Raw genomic sequence first — 19,264 nt, 5'->3', positions numbered from 1 at the left:
ATGGGTTACCAACCAACCCATTTTAAACGGGTTGGATATCCAACAGGTTAAAATTCGGATTCGGATTTTAACCATTTGGCCATTTTCATAAACTGTGAAACAATGTTCCTTGAATATTAAAAAAGAAAGATCAATAAAATATTGGTTTGTTTTAGAGAATTGAAGCGCCTCATAATAATACTGTAATAAAACTCATATATCAATTAACAACACATGCACATGCACTCCCATATTTTTATACGTGATTCTAATCACATCTATAAACTTGTCTAAATTAAAATTGATTTTTTTCCCATTGAATCGTTGTCAACCTCCATTGCTGCATATATTTCACCCATTAGAAGAGGTCCCATGACCCTAAGAGTGTAGACTACATCATTTCAAAATGATGGCATAATTGCACATAGAGCTATCAATTTAGAGGGCCTTGAGAATTTAGGCCACAATATGTTAGGGTGTTTAAAATACAAAAAGAGAATGAACCCCCTTTTTTATAAGAATTTTGCTGTTTACCCAAAAGTTTTTTTTTGAATTTTCATATGTTAATCTTTTTATTGCTGCTATGTTTATGCCTTTTGCTTGAGGACAAGCAAAGATTCAAGTGTGGGGGAGTTTGATGAGTCAATAATTAGCGTTTTTAATATAATATTTGAGTCCGTTTTATTTAGATTTGATTCCGTTTTATTTAATATTATTTCCTTTTTAGAACTATTTTACTTCAATTACAAGTTATTTAATTTCAGGAACAAATAATTGAAAGATTGAGTCTTGGAGTAAAAGAAAGAGGATTTGGAGCTGATTCGGGTCAAAAATACGAAGATTGAAGACAAAAATACAATTTCCCAAAGTCAGAAGCTTGGCATGGCCCGTGCCACTAGCCACACGGTCGTGCCACCTCCCAGGACACTCTTTTGCTGCTTTTGCTTCAAGAACAAGCTACCTATTAGTTTATTTTCTGACCTAAAAGCTCATGGTTTCTTGTGGAACATTCTAGTAATGTATTGCTTAGGTTTTAAGTCGCTATAGACTATAAATAGAGTAGCTAGCTATCATAACAATTCATCTTTTGTTCTTGGAAATAATAAGTGACAATTGTTTCTTTGAATAAAAGTTTCAACCTTTATTTTATGTTCTTCTTCTTCTTCTTCTCTTCTATGTCTACAATGAATGTGAGTGAGTAGACTCTCTTTTTGTCTTGGGATTGTTGGGTAAGTCTAAATGACATAACCCTAATCAAACCAAGCCTCGAACCCTAATTTTATATAAATATACTTTCTAATCTAATTTCACTGTTATCATAATGAATTAACAAATATCAAACTCATGAAGCGAAAGTGGAGGGTTAGTATTTGTTAATTCATCATCTCAAATATCAATTCATAAAGCGAAAGTGGATTTTTGATATTGGAACAAGTGAAATTAGACAAGGATTGCAAAACATGAGAATAGTCTAGCAAACCTTGAGACAAATAAAGTTTCGTTCTTCAAGGATTCCAAAGGCAATCAACCATGAGAACAGGCGTGGTCGCTAGAGGAACACATTCACTGAAACCGAAAGGAGATGTGAAAGGCTAAAGAGAAACTTGTCTTTAGAAAGTAAATCCAAAATAAAATTATGGTTTATGGTTTGTTTGTGAAGGGCTTGTTGTTTAGATGAACCAATAAATCCCAAGGTGCTTTTTATTAATTGTTATTTTCAATCTCTAAAAATCCAAACTTTACAACTGAACTTTCCTCTAATCACCCATAAAGGTTAATTGAATTGAACAACTCCCTGTCGGAACGATACTCTCTTTTTACTAATTCGATAAATCGTGCACTTGCGGATTTATCTCATTAAGTTTTTGGCGCCGCTGCCGGGGATTTACTATTTCATTTTCATTAACAACAAATTGAAGCAAATCCATAAATAATACCCATCGATTTCCTACCTTCATCCAATTTGTGAATCGTGAATCATGGTTGTTGTTAATCCATAAATCATGAATCATGAAGCAAATCCATAAATAATACCCATCGATTTCGTTTTCAGTAGCAGAAATTAACAACAACCATGATTCATGATTCACAAATTGAACTAAATTAACACCTCAGTTCATTATTTTTATACATAAGTTTATTTTTGGTATATGAAACGATAGGAGAATGTTCCATTCAAAAACTTTTACTGGTTTGAACGTTGTACTATTATTTTACGAGCTTATGGGAAAACTTTTGTTTTAAGGGAAATGCTAAGCGATGTTCCGGGGCGATTAATGATGCTAAAAAAAGAAATTATATAGTAGTCATTACATTGAAAATTGAGTACTTAATACTAAAAAAGTCAAAAATGTTTCCTTTTATGGTAATAATTTCCTTTTTTTTTACCATCCTTAACCAGTGTCCGGAGACATCGGTTAGCATGCCCCTTGTTTTAATTCAGCAGAACAACAATAGCCATTAGAAATGTATGGCAATGCTTTATTCACTTAGATATCTAACCCAAAATGAATGTAGTTACTGCCGTCATTTTAAAACAGAAACACGAGGTATCAAAATCAATAAGGTTAAATTACACCAGAGGTCCTTTAAGTTTGAGGTTTGTAACAAATTTCCTTTAATTTATTTTTGTCACACATAAGTCCTTTAAGTTTGAAATTTGTAACAGATTGGTCCTATAAGTTATTTTGGTAACACATAAATCCTTTAAGTTTGTAAACATTTTCAATTTAGTGCTTTTGTTAACCAAATGATGATGTATCAGAAGGACTAAATTTAACACGTTTAGAAACTTAAAGGATTTATGTGTTACCAAAATAACTTAAAGGACCAATATGTTACAAACTTCAAACTTAAATGACTTATATGTGAGAAAAATAACTTAAAGGACCAATCTGTTACAAATCTCAAACTTAAAGGACCTCTGATGTAAGTTAACCAATAAATAAATATAAAGTAGGAATCACTCACACAAGCTTTTCCAGATTCTGGTGATAAACAACCTAGATTCACAAATATTTAAATAGCTAGTAAAACCTTTTGAACACGTTTTTTAACTCATCATTATGAGTAGTTACACTCTATGCAACACAAACTTCACAAATTTCCCTAATAAACACCTTTCAAACCTTCACCATTTCTCCCACCATCATCTCACACCCTCTCCTTCTACAACAATATGTTTCGATCGTTGGCCTTTCACAAAAAGAGACTACTTTTGAAATTTAGGGATTGCATGAACAATCAATGGTGATAGTGCCGCGCTGCAAAGAAACACGGTTTGTCTGGGTGTCAAGTTGGTGTGTCTGGGTGCAAGGTTGACCATCAAGGTCTCCTTTGCCCTTGAGAGGAAACTAACCTTACCCTCCCTTCCTGTTGTCCTCTCCATCAGCTTGCACTACTGGTTTAGCTTAGGGTTTTTCATAGACTAGCATTAGGTTTGAATATTTTATGTAATAAGCTTAAAAACCTTTAAGTTTAAGCTTTATTTTATTGTAAATGTATTGATATAATAATAAAATGAGATTTTTTGTATCATTTTATCCTTTTAATTTTGTTTGTTTTTACATTTATTTTAGGGTAAATTACATTCACCTCCCTTAAAGTCTTCTTAAATAACACAAACACCTCCTCTAGTTTTGAACTAAACACTAACCTCCCTTCATTTTTATTTCAAGTTACAAGCACCTCTCCTTTCATTTAACACTGTTAGTCCTCTATTAACTAACTCCCTACAATTTGATTTAACACAACATTCGTCCTTTGCTTTGCATATAGCTACCAAGCAATCATGGCCATACCAATGGTTATCTAATTCTCTGTTAACTAATGGAATGAATAGAAACATACCTTAGCTTCTGACGTGTGAAGTTTGATGCTAAACAATGATTGATCGATTGCTTAATGTAACTAAATAGATTGAAAATCGATGGATTAGCTTTTGAGGCGTGAAGTTTGAAAAAAAAAAAGGATAACCAAATTCAAGAGAAAGAGGAATCAGTGCAGTAATTGAAGAAATATAGACAAATTGATTGAAAATCTTAACTCAATAGTAGTATATATTGTTCAAATCAATGTCACATGATGTAAAATTAAGAGACACATGCTAATTGAAAAACCTAGAAAAAGAAGAAGAAAGAAGGTGGGAATTTATGTGAATTGAAGGAAGGTGAGAAATTGATGTGAATTGAAACGTTTTAATACTACTTAAATTTTGGTCAGGAAGTAAGGTGTGATGACCGATGAACAGAGTGTGGACGGTAAGAGAAATAGGTTAATCTCTAAAATTTTGCAGTGATGTAATTACAGCGAGTTAACCTACTGCATGTAGTGGTAGCCAAATGGTGGTTAATCTTAACGGAGAGCTAACAGTGTCAGATGACAGGGGAGGTTATTGTTTAATTACAAACTAGAGGGGGCATCAGTGTTATTTACGAAGACCTCAAGGGAGGTCAGTGTAATTTGCCCTTTATTTTATGTTTTGGCATCAAAATAATATAAATAAACCAAAGTCTATTTAAAATTCTCGGCATAGCTAATTTCGGATTATATAATCCAAAAATTCTTGACAATCTAGTTCGGATCATATAATCTAAACCAGGGGTATTTTTAGAAAGAAAAAAAAAGGCGCATGAGAAACATATAAGATGAGAAGAGTAATAGTCTTAAAGTTATGTTATGTTATGTCAATGGAAAGTTGGACTTAGAAAATACCTTAGTATATCACCCACTTTCATGACAAATTCTTAATGGCTAACTTATATTTTTCATGCCCAAATGGTTTGGTGCTACAGCCTACTTCTCCCCATCTTTTTATCAGAGGGGAAGACTTAAAATAACATTGATCATTCAAATCTTATACTCATGAAAACTGCAGGTTGAAATTCTATGATCAGTTGCAAGAAATGAGGGTCATAGCATATAACACAGGAGCAACAAAAGTCAAAATATATCTTGAAAGTGCTAATCAGTTTTGCAGAATAACTTTTGCGTAAGAATTCTCTCAAGAAACTGTCTAAAGAAATTAATTTCCTACAATAAACAAATCCCAATTCACATACACAGTATGTCTTTGGCATGTAGTGAAACACAGAACAATTAATCTTGCTTATGTAGTTTTCTTTCAGCTTTTATCATCTTCTTGTTATCCTCCAACATCATCTTTGAGTTTGACCTAAGCTCATTCCTCAAAACATTTGAAGTGCTTCTGGATGATTTCTTCCTCCGTCAACCCAAGAAGCTAATAAAATAGCCAAAGTGTGTATAAAATTTTAGAGATGTATTAAAAATTCATAATGGAAATTTTGTCATAAGATCCTAAAGCAATTGCAACACAATAATAAACAATCAAATAACTCATCAGACACTCTTCCACATAAAGGTAGGTGAAACATGAACAAGTAGATATATATTCATCGATGCTTCAAATAAAATCTGCATAAATGAACTTGAAAGGGTTTAAACAAAATCAACAGTGCATCTACTAGTTCGGTGTCATAACAGGATAACTTCTACTAATTCATTTCCCTCTTTTTTCTATTTTCTTTTTTAATGCAAGAGGTGTAAGCTGAGTGGTAAGAGTTTGAGTATGTAACTTTAAGGGACATCGTTCAGATTAAAACTAATTCATACAATCTATTATATATTATGAAAACAACATATAAAAATCAATCCAAGCCATCATAAAAATGAATATTCACAAAATCTATTATATATTTTGAAAACAACATATAAACATTAAAATTAATATAAACAGGTAAATCATGGGAGAGGAACTTGTTGGAAATTTAGGTCTTAATAATAAAAACAGATTTCATAAAGCATGTTCAAATTCAGAATGAATAGCGGAAGCAAACAAAACATTGAACATGATTATGATCGGATCTACGACATGTTTGATTTATCAAGGATATTAAGAATTAGGTATTAGGAATACCTGGATGAAGCTTTGATGACATCCCTCTCAACAACAACGAAGAGAAACGATCTGAAATACACAACATAGGTTAGCGGCGGCTGATTTGGTTCTTCCTCAACCGGTACCTTTATGCCTCAAGTTCTCTTCAGATGGGGAGAAGAGAGAGTTCGCCGTGTACGGTATATTGGGGACCATAGCCTCTTTTATATTGGATGGCCATTAGGGTTTCCCATTATTCCGTTAATGGGCCATCCAGACATCCACTCATGGAGTCCATATCAACTAATTAAATATTTATTTAATTATCCAATTAGAAATCTAATAGCCTTATTACTTAATTTGATCACTAATCAACTAAGGCCCACAAATGATAAATAGCTAATATAATTATTGTTACGATATTTGCCCACATAATATTATTGGAATATAATAAATAATAAAATATTCCAACAATCTCCCACTTGGGCTACATATCTTAATAATTATATCAGAATTCTTTAGGCGCGCATCCGAATGCTATTTATCTTTAGATTTCAACCTTACAATCTGGTCCACCTCATACATTAATAATGGGACCACCGCGGCTGTCGTCACTGACATATAACGTAACGGAACCCCGACGACCACCATATCAATGCACTTGATGACATAGATTGATATGGATGAGTGGCATGGAAATTTCATGCAATGTGATCTCTAAATCATGCCTATTTCCAACTGATCCAACTGAAAACTTTAGTGAGATCAAACTGAAGTTTGCAAATTTAATATTTGCACAAAATGATACAGTAATGGTTATAATAAACATAACCTCATGAACTTTACTTCTGCAGAAAATCATAGCATAAAGTCTGTATCAATACCAAAACAAAAGTATAGAACATAAAATAAAGGAGACTCCCACTAATCCAAGACATCCTTAATGACAACAACCATATGAAAAGACCTTAGGTGTCATGTCTTTGATTAGTGGTATAGCTAGCATAAAGTTTGTCTCTACATGCATGTTCTATCATTCAACAACAATAATCTATAAGGCAATAAACTTTATAAAGGTTGTTGAATAACTATAAGACTGAATTATGTCATTATATAACTTGAGTGGTCTTTCAATACCTTTAACAATATGCAACCAAGTGACATAAATACTTACAGTCATTTCTTGAATTAGGATGTGTATTATCTACTTACATCCAAAAGCCAAAGTCTGACACATAAATGATCTCCAAATTGTCAGATCTCTGATGTGAGCATAAGCTCTCTTGTTCTCTTTAATAATCCTTAAGGTTGTTTTTCAACAATTCGAACTTTGAATTGCTCAAGTATCTGCCAAACAATCTGATTATATATGCTATTTCCCAATGCATATAAATAAGATCATACATAAAAATCCTATAGACAAAGCGTAGGAAAGTACTTAATTTTCTGAGTTTATAAATTTTCTAATGGGCAATATTTGAGACTAAAAGTCTCTCTCAGTGATTGTCACCTATAATTTATTATGTCAATTTATTTTCAACTTTATTGATATAAACCTTTTGTGACATCTGAAGGATACTTTGAGAGTAATCTCTAAGTATCTAAAACTTAATACAAAAGAAGTGTCCCCAAGATCTTTCATCGCTAAACTTTCATTAGAGATATTCTTGGTTTCACATAACTAATATATCAATGTTGACTAAACAAAATATAATTGACACATTAAACTTGAACTATAAATTTACTCCCACTGAGCTTAATAAAACCACAATTCTCCATAATGTTATCTCAAAACCAAATGAGACAATTACTTTATGAGAATTTGTGGTAACACTAAAGAGACAAATTTCTTAACTTATAAGTGGATTTCATGACTTTGCAAACCATCTGTTTTGTATCAATTGACACAAAAGTTTGATTCAGTTGCATCATTAATGTCACCATTAAGAAACACTAAATTGAAATCCATCTTGTGCAGCTCCAAAATTATAGTAAGCAAACTAGTATCATGACTGTCCTAATAGAGTCATCCAATTAAACTAAATAGAATTTCTCTTTTCAGTCAATTCTTAATGACACTAGAATCCCTAGTTCTTGAGGGTGTTGAGTTTGATCTATATGAAATAATTTCTTAACTTGATTGAGAGGAAGAACAATAATGTCCTCATGAGAATCCAAATATACTATAATAATAGTAACTATATGAATTAGTTTAGAACTAATTCTTCCTCATTCAGTTTTGTTCTAAAACCATATCTCTCCCCCAAACTCAATATCCTCAAGAAAGTTTAACAATTTATGTCTCAAAAAAAATTCTTAATTTGTGGGACGAAAAACTTATAATATTCAAAACCTTAAACAATATAGAATGTCACAAGTCATAACTGAATTGACTCTAATAATTGAACTTAAAAGACACATTGAATCATCATTTGAAATTAGAACTCAAAATATCATGACTTATTCAAAGAGAAAAAGAAAAAAAAAACAGCAAATGATGATTCACCAAATTGTCTTTTAAATACAAAAAAGCTAGTAATGACAATCTAAAATTGGTTCAAAAATGAATAAAGCAATCTTTATCGACTTTGTCCATTCTAAATTGATATATCTTTCAACATCATTGGACATAAGTCAGTCAAGACTACCTTTCTCTATTTGCCCTTATCTTTTGAGGTATTTTCCGAATGAGCACTATTTTATTTTCTCTTGCTTCAACTTTTCCTTATTTGCACACTTTATGAATTGATCATTTAAATGATCATTTCTAACTGGAACAGTTAAAAAAACTTAATTGTGCAAAGAGAATACTGAATTTCGAACAAGTCATATGATAGTCAAAATTACTGAATTTTCGAACAAGTCATATGATAGTATAAATTATAGTGTCTTAGCAAGATTAAATATTTACATAATGTGCTCCTAACATTTTCTTTGCCTAATAATCTTAATGAAATACTTACTCTCCAATGAGAGCTTGTCTTTCTTTATATTGCTTTAAAAGCACCTTAATTTAAGCAAAGAAAATATGACAAAAAATTTGTCACCTTAAATAACACCTCTAATACATATGATATTTTAGCTTTATGATCTCACGTGACCTATGAGATTTGGTGTATGCTCACTTGTCAAACTTAATTCTCACATTAGTTGCTGAATTTGTGAGAGAATGTGAGTTTCACCAACCTTATTTAAGGTCTAGATCCAAGAACAATATCAATATTCTTTAAATCCTAAAAATTAGAATTTTAAGTGTTAAAAAATTTAACTCAAATTAGCAGATACACAAACTATATTAGTTTAAAGAGAACAAGAGTAGCTAAAGAACTCACCAAAATATCTAGTGCATCATCAATATCAAGTCTTTAAACAATAATATCAATTGCTAGTGGTATTCTATAACAATGATCGAACAATGACAATTTACTATGACAGAATAAATTCTTATAATTGTCGTGTGTTTACCATCACAAGTGTAGATGTAAACTCTTAAATACTTGAATGAGTTTACATTCACACAACATTAGTAGACATGTCAAAATTAATTAATTATAAGACATGCACAATTTATCTTTATTTGTAAATTAAAAGACAAAAACAAGATACCAAACGCACCATTAAAACACAATCTTTTGACTGCTAAGAATTAATTGCAAGCGGTACTCTCAATGCAATGATCAAATATTGATAATAAGTCCTATCAGATAATGGGTGCCTTTTGACATCCTCATTACCCACATGGAAAAACTTAATAAGTCTTGTCAGATAATGGGTGCCTTTTGACATCCTCATTACCCACATGAAAAATTTAAGAATTACCACATATTTATCATCACAAGTTGTAAATTAAAAGACCAAAAACAAGATACCAAAGCACCATTAAAACACAATCTTTTGACTGCTAAGAATTAACTGCAAATGGTAATCTCAACGCAATGATCAAATATGGTAATAAGTCCTGTCAGATAATGAGTGCCTTTTGACATCCTCATTATCCACATGGATAAAAAGTCCGGTCAGATAATGGGTGTCTTTTGACATCCTCATTATCCACATGGAAAAACTTAATAATTACCGCATATTTACCATCGCATGTATGTAATTATCCGGCCAAACTGTGCCTTCCTTTTGGCCGACTAAAACAGCTTGCATGAACAATTACATACTACATCTTTTATAATTCCAACTGAATCAAATCTACGCAACAGAGGTTACTTTTGCAACTTGTTGTTTCAACCAACTCAATCAAAATTACTAGACAATTCAATTAATGAATTTAAATGGGGATGGTCTGAATTTTACAAGGCAGATGGGAAATGTCTTAAATTCACAAGGCACTACCGACATAATGTAGGCCGAACTAGTTCTTTATGTCGTTGTGTAACTATTAGGCCACTCAACAACCCTTAAGTGTGAAGATAAATTCACAAGAATTCTAAAGAAGATGCAAGTCAAAAACCACACCAATGTGTGTATGACAATACATTTACAGATATCGCGTAAAAACAACAACAAGAACCATAGCATGAAATATTATCCAAAATGCATGATCAGACAAAATATTATTGAAGAAAACTTAATAACAATAAACTATAACTTCATAATCATGCTATAAGAAAAATATTCAATTTCAAACCAAAAGAAAATTGAATCTTATATAAACCAAAATATTCATGCCACAATTGATTCACATATACCAAATAATTCTTTAAATAAAATAATGAATAACTCTAGACTCAATTGTTTCCTAAACAAGAAAACAAACTTTATATGTTTATAAATAAATAAACACTTCTAGAGTTCAAATTTCTTAAACTTTAAAGAACTAAATTATTACCTTATGTACAAAAAAAAAAAATTGTTCATAATATTTTGAGATTCATTATTAAAAGTCAACAAATATATCACAAATATATTTTAACGCTTTATTTGTCTACCTCTCAAAATAAACTTCACGTACCAACTCTTTGTGAATCAAAATTAATTTCAAATAGAAATTAAGCTACAAGATATTTGATATTTCAAAATCATGTCAAATCAAATCCAAATACTTATTTGTTAACAATATATTTATATTTGCTATACCCACTCTCAAAAAGGATATAACAATACAAAAACTTTATAAATAAGTCAAAACTAAATATTTGATTTGAAAATATGAAAATCAATCAAATATATATTATAAGCGATAAACAATTCAACTTGAATGCACAAAATTATAAGCTTCGAATTAATGCAAATGTGTGTAGTCGTAAGATAAAGCCAAAACTCTACGATACCCAATAATTGTAATCACAAAAGTAAATCAATATTATTTACTCAAAAATTATGATTACAAACAAATTTCAAATCCAAAAGTAGAACAAAATTGATGTAGAAAAGCTTTATGCGCAAACAAAACAAATACTGCATGTTCATGATGATTACATCGGCAACAACAAACAAAATGTGCACATAAAACAAAATAGGCACAAACATTCAATTTCTCAAGAAAGGATGATTCAAATATTCACTAACAGGAGCGATTTTACATAGCAAAAAAAAAAAAATTGTTCGATCATCCCACAAAATCAACATAATATTATTTCATGTAAGAAAAATCAATTTTTCTTAATCGTCGGAAAAGAAAATAAACTCAATTTGAATCGATGATCTTATCAAGCCATGAAAAAATCACAAATATATCATACGACAGATTAAACGATTAACTGCAGTGCCATGTATTCTTTCTAGTGATAAAAATTTAAATTAAAACAAAATACGATTCGAATACCGATTGTTCTTGTAGAGAAAAAAAAACAAAGGAGAACGTAAAATCGGAAAATAAACAATCGTCACCATAAATTATATAGTATGCAGTAAGAAGCACAAAAGGTTGCAAAAGGGTTTACGTAAATGATCTCAAACAGAAAATCATAAAATCATATATGAAATATATGATCCGATTCTAATAACAGCTTTATGTTAATTGGGAAATTAACTAACAAACCCCCAAATTAAAAGAAGAAGGGTTTGTACGGCATGAACAAATTTTACAACCTCAATCAATCCCAATAAATCAAACACGAAGACCGCTCTGATACCACTTGTTGGAGATTTAGGTCTTAATTCATAAAATATGTTCAATACAAATAAAAATATAGCGGAAGCAAATTGATCATTGAACATGAATATGATCGGATCTACGACATGTTTGATTTATCAAGGATATTAAGAATTAGGTATTAGGAATACCTGGATGAAGCTTTGATGACATCCCTCTCAACAACAACGAAGAGAAACGATCTGAAATACACAACATAGGTTAGCGGCGGCTGATTTGGTTCTTCCTCAACCGGTACCTTTATGCCTCAAGTTCTCTTCAGATGGGGAGAAGAGAGAGTTCGCCGTGTACGGTATATTGGGGACCATAGCCTCTTTTATATTGGATGGCCATTAGGGTTTCCCATTATTCCGTTAATGGGCCATCCAGACATCCACTAGTCCATATCAACTAATTAAATATTTATTTAATTATCCAATTAGAAATCTAATAGCCTTATTACTTAATTTGATCACTAATCAACTAAGGCCCACAAATGATAAATAGCTAATATAATTATTGTTACGATATTTGCCCACATAATATTATTGGAATATAATAAATAATAAAATATTCCAACAGAACTTACTTTCAAAAAATTGAAACTAAGCTTTCAACATAATTCTTGATCAATTCCCAGTTTACATAATCTCCAGTTCTATCATCAGTAATAGTTCTACATGTAGTAATGTTTGTTCGCTCTACTGTATTATATCTCCGATTATAGAGAATTGCTTGGTGTTCTTGACTGCATTTCATTATCAATGCATTGCCATCCTCAGAAAGAAGCAACGGCACCAATTGAAAATGATACTTTGTATATTCGAAACTATAGTCATAATCAATTTGAAGACTATGGTAACTAATTCTAAGGAATTGAGTCCAAGAATCTTCAACCCCAAATTTCTTCATTTGCCAAACAATAAAATCAGTTTCCTTGTAACAATAAGAAAAGAAAAGGCAGTTCTCCAACACACCAACAATTGGTCGTGCAGGTGGCACCTCATCAAAACTCGGAGGCAGTCGATATTGATTGTATGTCTCAGTCCCCAAATCAAGTGAAACAATAACAAATTGGTCAACAGTAATATCCTTAACATTGCTAACACTATACCAATATTCATCATGGATAGCCAACCAATTAATAGTGCCACTCAAATACACATGATTGTCACCATGGTACAAACAAAGAGGAGTTAAAGGAAAACTTTCAATATTTCTCCAAACATCATCACCAAGATTGAAAACTCTCACCTCGCTTTTCAATTGATCACGAAGGTAACAAAACGCTACCACTTTATAAATGTCCGTTGAATCATCACAACCAAACGCGAAACCAAAATCACCAAATCTGGGAAAGTTAAAATCACTAAAATTTCCAAATTTATGAGATATTTTCTTAGTGGATGGGTTCCATAAACGGAACCAGTACTCTGTATATTCATGGGTGTAAGAATCTCCAGCCAAACAGATCAAACCATTGCAAGTACCAACTATACGAGAGCATCCTTTGTTCTTCAATTCATAGTAAGGATCAACCGTAAGGTTGAAAGATGTGTTCTCGATTAAACTATGTATGGAGTATGGAACGACAGTGTAATCCATCTCAGTTTTATCATCACTGCCATAAGGAGATTCGCCTGGGATATGTGTGATGTGCTGAGAGATTAGTGTGAAGAGGGGATCTCGTGCTTTTGATTTCTTGAGATGCAATTTCACAAAGGTGGGATCAGAAATGAGAGTGTCACAAGACTTGCTAACGCACCTGAATCGAAGAACAGATTTCGAGGGAAGAGCGGAGAAAATCTCTCCGATGAGATCATTGGGGAAGAACTTCGGCAAGGTAGCTGATTGCATATTCATAGTCGCAATTCCAATTGCAATAGGAAACCAACGCTGTTGTAATGGAAGATTTATGTTGTTGAGACATGAAAATCACATTTAATTCATGTATCACAAACAAAATTGTTTTTTTTTTTAGAGATTTTTATAATATTGTAAACATTTTTAAAAAACCTTTCTTTCAAAAAAAAAAAAAAAATTTAAAAAACCTTATTAGAAATTTGAAGGGTACACATGACCTCACTAAAGTAGAGACAAAAAATGGTGGTGGAAAATATCTAGACGGCCAAAATTGAAATAAAATTGTAGAGGAACTAAACCAAAATTTGAAGTTTTTTTAGGGATCAAAAACTTATTTAACCTTTTTTTTACTCTATGTTTGGTGTTTTTAACAAAATCAGTTATTTAATAAAACTAGTTCAAATAAGTATTAGCTCTTGTAATATGTGTAATAATTATTAATTTAGTCATTTGGCTCACTCATACTAGAGAGATTTAAATAAAATATTTTACATATTACATGGACCTATTCCAATATAAATATATGTTGCAAGGACTAAATTATAACAAGGGCCAAAAATTAAATGTTTAGAAAGACGGATTTCTTTTAACGATAATAAAAGAAACAATTAGTATATTTTTAAGGAGCTCTGTTGTTTTGAGTTAGAGACTACTTTTTTTGCCGGTATGAAAAATGTAAGAATTACTTTGAATTTTTTTTTCTTAGAGACTAAATTGGAATGACTAAAATTGTGAAAGACCAAAATGGATTTTCACTTCTTTTTTACTAGAATTCGTGACTTTTTCATCCACCCATATTTTTGTGACCCTGTGTAGCTTAATTCTTTTTGACCCCCCCTTTGATCATTATTGTTCAAGTCCATGTATTCATCCCATATAAACAAGATACGTGGTGTCTCAAGTTCCTACACAACAATTGTCGTATATGAAGACAAATGATTGTATAACAATTTTTTTCGGATGGTGTGGAAGACAAATGTATTGGAATCTAGATTCGGGCAAAGGTTACACAGGAAGCAGTATATATCATATGTTGTCATTTGTGGAGCAAGTTGGTCGTTCCGACATCTATGATATAGTTTGGAACAAACGGCCCCTTGGAAGGCTTCTTTGTTTGTTTGGTGGTTTGTTACACAGTCGCTTACCAACAAAGGATTATATTATATAATGCGTCAACAAAGCTTAAATTATTCAACAGGTTAATGATAATCAAGCTTTAATAAAATGCATTCAAAACATAACTTTTCATTAAAAACTTTCTATTTAAAGTGCTTAAAGAGTGCCCCGGGGGCACTCGTTAACATTTCCCTTTAAATAATCACCTCCCAAACATATCAAGCCATTGCACGAACCAAGTATACGGGAGTATTCTTTGTCTTTAACCATGTAGTAAGGATCGACATCAAGGGTCATTGTCGGGTTATCAATTAAACTGTGTATGGAGTAGGGAATTGCACCACAATCCATCTCGTATTCATCGTTACTGCCACAAACGTTGCAAGACTTGCTAACGCACCTAAATAGCATAATAGTTTTGACAGGAAGAACGGAGTAAATCTTGCTGATGAGATCGTCATGGAAGAACACCGGAGACGATGGAGTCGTGATTGTATATTCCAATATGAACACAGCGCGATTGTACCTACGAGTGTGTTTGTCCATCTTTGTTTTTTAAGATTTAATTCCCTAAGTTTTGCAATTATGTGATTTAGCGCTCCAAAAGTTTTTTTTAAGCTATTTTGACCCCTCAAGTTCACGCCCTTTTTTATTTCCTAGTTCCCCACTCACATTTTGACCAAGTCTCAGCAAAATTAAAAATTAAAAATAAAAATGTTAGCAAAACACATCCTAACAAACTCCATTCTCTTCAACTCCAAATCCTTAGCAATTCATCCTCTTAAATGTTTCTTCATTGTTATTGCTATTGTTGTGGTTGTTGTTGTTGTCCCCATTCTTGTTGTTGTTTGTTGTTGTTATTGTTGTTATTTACTTTCAATCCAAATCGATTAACCAACTAAAGCAAGTAACACATTCAATCATCAGTCGCAGGATAATTCTCTATATTTGAAGCACAAGACACCAAGTCTCAACTTGACCTTTCCTCAAGTTCACCTATTAGTTATAAACTCGCAGGATCCAAATCGATTAACTAATGTACCGTTTTTTACTTTCTAGTCCCCCACTCACATTTTGACCAACTCTCAACTGTTGGGTATAATGTTGGGAATCTGATGCTTTGCTTACCAGCCCCATCTAATGCAGACGACGTTGACACCTTGGGTTGGGGAGGGAGTAACACTTGCCAGTTTACTTTCAGAGTGCCTATTAGTTATAAACTGGGATATTTAAGCTACAATTGGTGATTGGGAAGACGTTGTTTAGTTATAAGGGTCCCTATCGTATTCAAACTTTTATCAGGTTGGCTGTTCATGAGCATCGCCTCACCAATTTTTGCAAGAGCAAATGGGGGGTGTGAATTTCTCCTTTATGCACCAATTATGGGCAACATGTTGAAACTACTCTCCTTGTGTTGCGGGATTGTGTGTTTGCTATGTAGGTTTGGATCCTCCTTGTCCCTTTTAATCTTATAACTGATTTCTTTTCTGTTGATTGCAGAGATTTGACTTTTAACAACATCAACAAGTTGGGGATCAGAGTTATAGATGCTAACTGGCAGACTACTTTCATGACCACTTGTTGATTTCTATGGACGTGGCAGAATAAAGCTATTTTTGAAAATAATTTTTCAAAAGCTAAATGATCTTGTTTGGACAATCCACAATTTCATAGGAGGAATCAATAGCTGTTCTACGAAATCGCTTCATCATAATATTCAACCCAAGGAGACTATCTATATTGGTTGGAAGAGTCCCCCTATTGGATGGATAAAGCTTAATAGTAATGGTACTTGCAAGGGAGGTGGAGAGATCGCAAGATGTGGCGGCTTGTTTCGTAACTCTGAAGGGAGATGGATCAAATGTTACATTAAGAAAATTGGAGCTTATGACACCCTTCAGGTCAAAATGTGGGGCATACCTTGGTTTGGATATGGCTTGAAAGGACTAAGGAGAGTACTTATCATCTCATTGCAGAAAGTGACTGTAAGAGGCATGAACATGTCATGATTTTGTTATTTTAAGTAACTACTCACACTTTTTTCTAAACCTGGGTAGCACAGAGTAGTTTCTATTTTTCAGATTTAACCAATTCTGGTATATGTTCCAAGTTACTGAGACACTGCAATCTTCATCTGCATACATTTATAGGCCAGACTCATATTATGTTCTTTGAACTCATATTAGCAATCTGCACATGTTGGGATGTACAAGTTGGAGGAGGTTGTTTAACAGCTTCAATACATAGAAAGAGATATATAAAAGTTCTATTAATTTGATCCTATCGGTCAGAGCATCAAACATATCGTTACCTATTTATGCTGTGGTAATAGACCCTACATCAGTATCTGTTTTCTTTTTTAGGTTATCTCGCCCTAAAGTTGAGCTTGGAATAGTACTTTGGTAACACCCTCTTTCATGACAAATTCTTAACGACCATGTTCACCTAGAACTCTGCATAGTCATGTAGAAAACCAATGGCCATCTGAATTGATTCGATGTGAATGTCGAATAACCACATTCAGTTGATACATTAATCAAATTCCTAAGCTCCCTCTTGGATATTTACCCAATATTTTGGAGACTCTTATCATATGAGTCTAACCCACAAAGAATGTTCTGTGTTACTGTTCGTCATTTTAAAACAGGGTACACAAGATATAAAAATCAATGAATTTAAGATTTATCAAAGTGAAGGAATACAAGGTACAAATATAGTTAAACAAACATCACTCACATGATCAAACACATGAAATCAGAATAATCTCATGATAGCAATTTTATATTTAAGTATGTAGAATTCCATCGTAATCTTATATTCTTATCTTACTTAAACTAAAATATCAGACATTCTAAACCATGAAATCATCAATCTCCTTTTTACTTCATCCACACTTATAGGAATCACTCACTCGAGCTTTGTTTTGGTTTTTCGCCTTCACCCCTTTCATGACATACCTTTGATGGTGTTGAGTATTTTCCCTAGGTTATGTAGACTAAGTTAATTATGAAGTTTATTTATGTAATGTCATGATTAAGTGCAGAACATTATTAGATAGGTTGCTTATATAAGTAGGACTATCTTTTCTGTTTTGAGCAGTGTGCTGTCATAATTATAGCAGAAACTTATCTTGCACTCTATGTATTTCCTATAAGTATGTTTGTCTTAATGAATGAAAGCTTATGTTGATGCTATTAAAACCAACAACCTTCAGGTGCTTAGTAAAATTGAAATGCATGCATAACCAAAAAATGTGTTGATTTGAGGTAAAATTTATTTTATTTTTGCTCAGGCACGTATCTTTGATTAGACCATATTATGCATTTAATTAATTTTAAATCTTTGATTAGACCATATTATGCATTTAATTAATTTTAAAATAACTTATTTTTGTAAATACATTTTATCAGTTCCTGCTATGTCCAAAATTAGCAGTCACTGCAATCTTCTGTTCTTGGAACTTCTATTCGCAATATGCACATATTGGGGTTCTAGTAATTTGACCACGTTTATCAAATCAAACATATCATTATTATTATTTTTAGTTAGTACATTACACATGAGGGCCTCGTCTAAGTAGCATCATGCTCGGTTAATATGGTTGTACTTTAGAGCTTTCAATCATATCATAAACAAACATGTTCATAAAAATGTATATAAAATTTCAAGTTTTAGGTAGTTCTATCACCGATTATGGTTATTATGGGTCGCTGTTCTAGTAAAACCACCACCATTTTAAAACAGATCGCCAACATAAATATTAAGTATCGAAGTCAGGGAATACAAACCTAAACATTAACAAGCACGTACACATATTTGGGTAAATATATATAGTTAAACATCATTCACATGTTTAAACACATGAAATCAGAAACTTTTAATTTCATTACATCGGTAAATTTTCAAGTATGCTGAATTTCATTATGCTGTGCTGCTTCATTACCAAGTTCAATGTAATTTTTTGCATAAAGGTTAAAGACACATATGGTTCTCTCATTCTCACCCAACCCAAACACACATTCATGTTTGGTTCATATTACATAGACTGGATGACCCTTCAATCTATTTTTATGCATCAAATATTTTAAACTAAGTTACAAACCAATGGTCTTTTCTCTTCTGTGAGTGAGAATAGAGATTTCATCTGTTTTATGTATATTACTAGCTTATAATGATCCCGTGCAAGCGGATATTATGAAAATAATGACGAAAAATAGGTATGAAATTTCAATGCATGTCATCAAGGGGAAGACTTATTCTAGTTCTAAGAATATATTGATTCTTTCCAAAATGCACCCCCAAAGAAACATCAACACCATGGGGCACAT

The 19,264-nt window shown here is 32.2% G+C and overlaps 1 protein-coding gene across 1 annotated transcript; it reads right to left on the bottom strand.

Moving 5' to 3' along the window:
* Positions 1 to 4,900: 4,900 nt before the first annotated feature.
* Positions 4,901 to 13,860, bottom strand: LOC146908804 (F-box/kelch-repeat protein At3g23880-like). The gene is made up of 2 exons (XM_085726946.1): positions 12,547 to 13,860; positions 4,901 to 5,218 (listed from the first exon to the last, which is right to left on the bottom strand). Exon 1 carries the CDS (start codon positions 13,818 to 13,820, stop codon positions 12,549 to 12,551), a length of 1,272 nt encoding a protein of 423 aa, XP_085583072.1. The 5' UTR covers positions 13,821 to 13,860; the 3' UTR covers positions 4,901 to 5,218; positions 12,547 to 12,548.
* Between the last annotated feature and the right edge of the window lie 5,404 nt (positions 13,861 to 19,264).

Source organism: Medicago sativa, chromosome 7 (assembly GCF_051527215.1).
Source record: "Medicago sativa cultivar Bolivia chromosome 7, Bolivia_mono, whole genome shotgun sequence".
Lineage (NCBI taxonomy): Eukaryota > Viridiplantae > Streptophyta > Magnoliopsida > Fabales > Fabaceae > Medicago > Medicago sativa.
The sequence above is the reverse complement of the archived record's forward strand: the minus strand, read 5'-3'. Positions and strand labels throughout refer to the sequence as shown.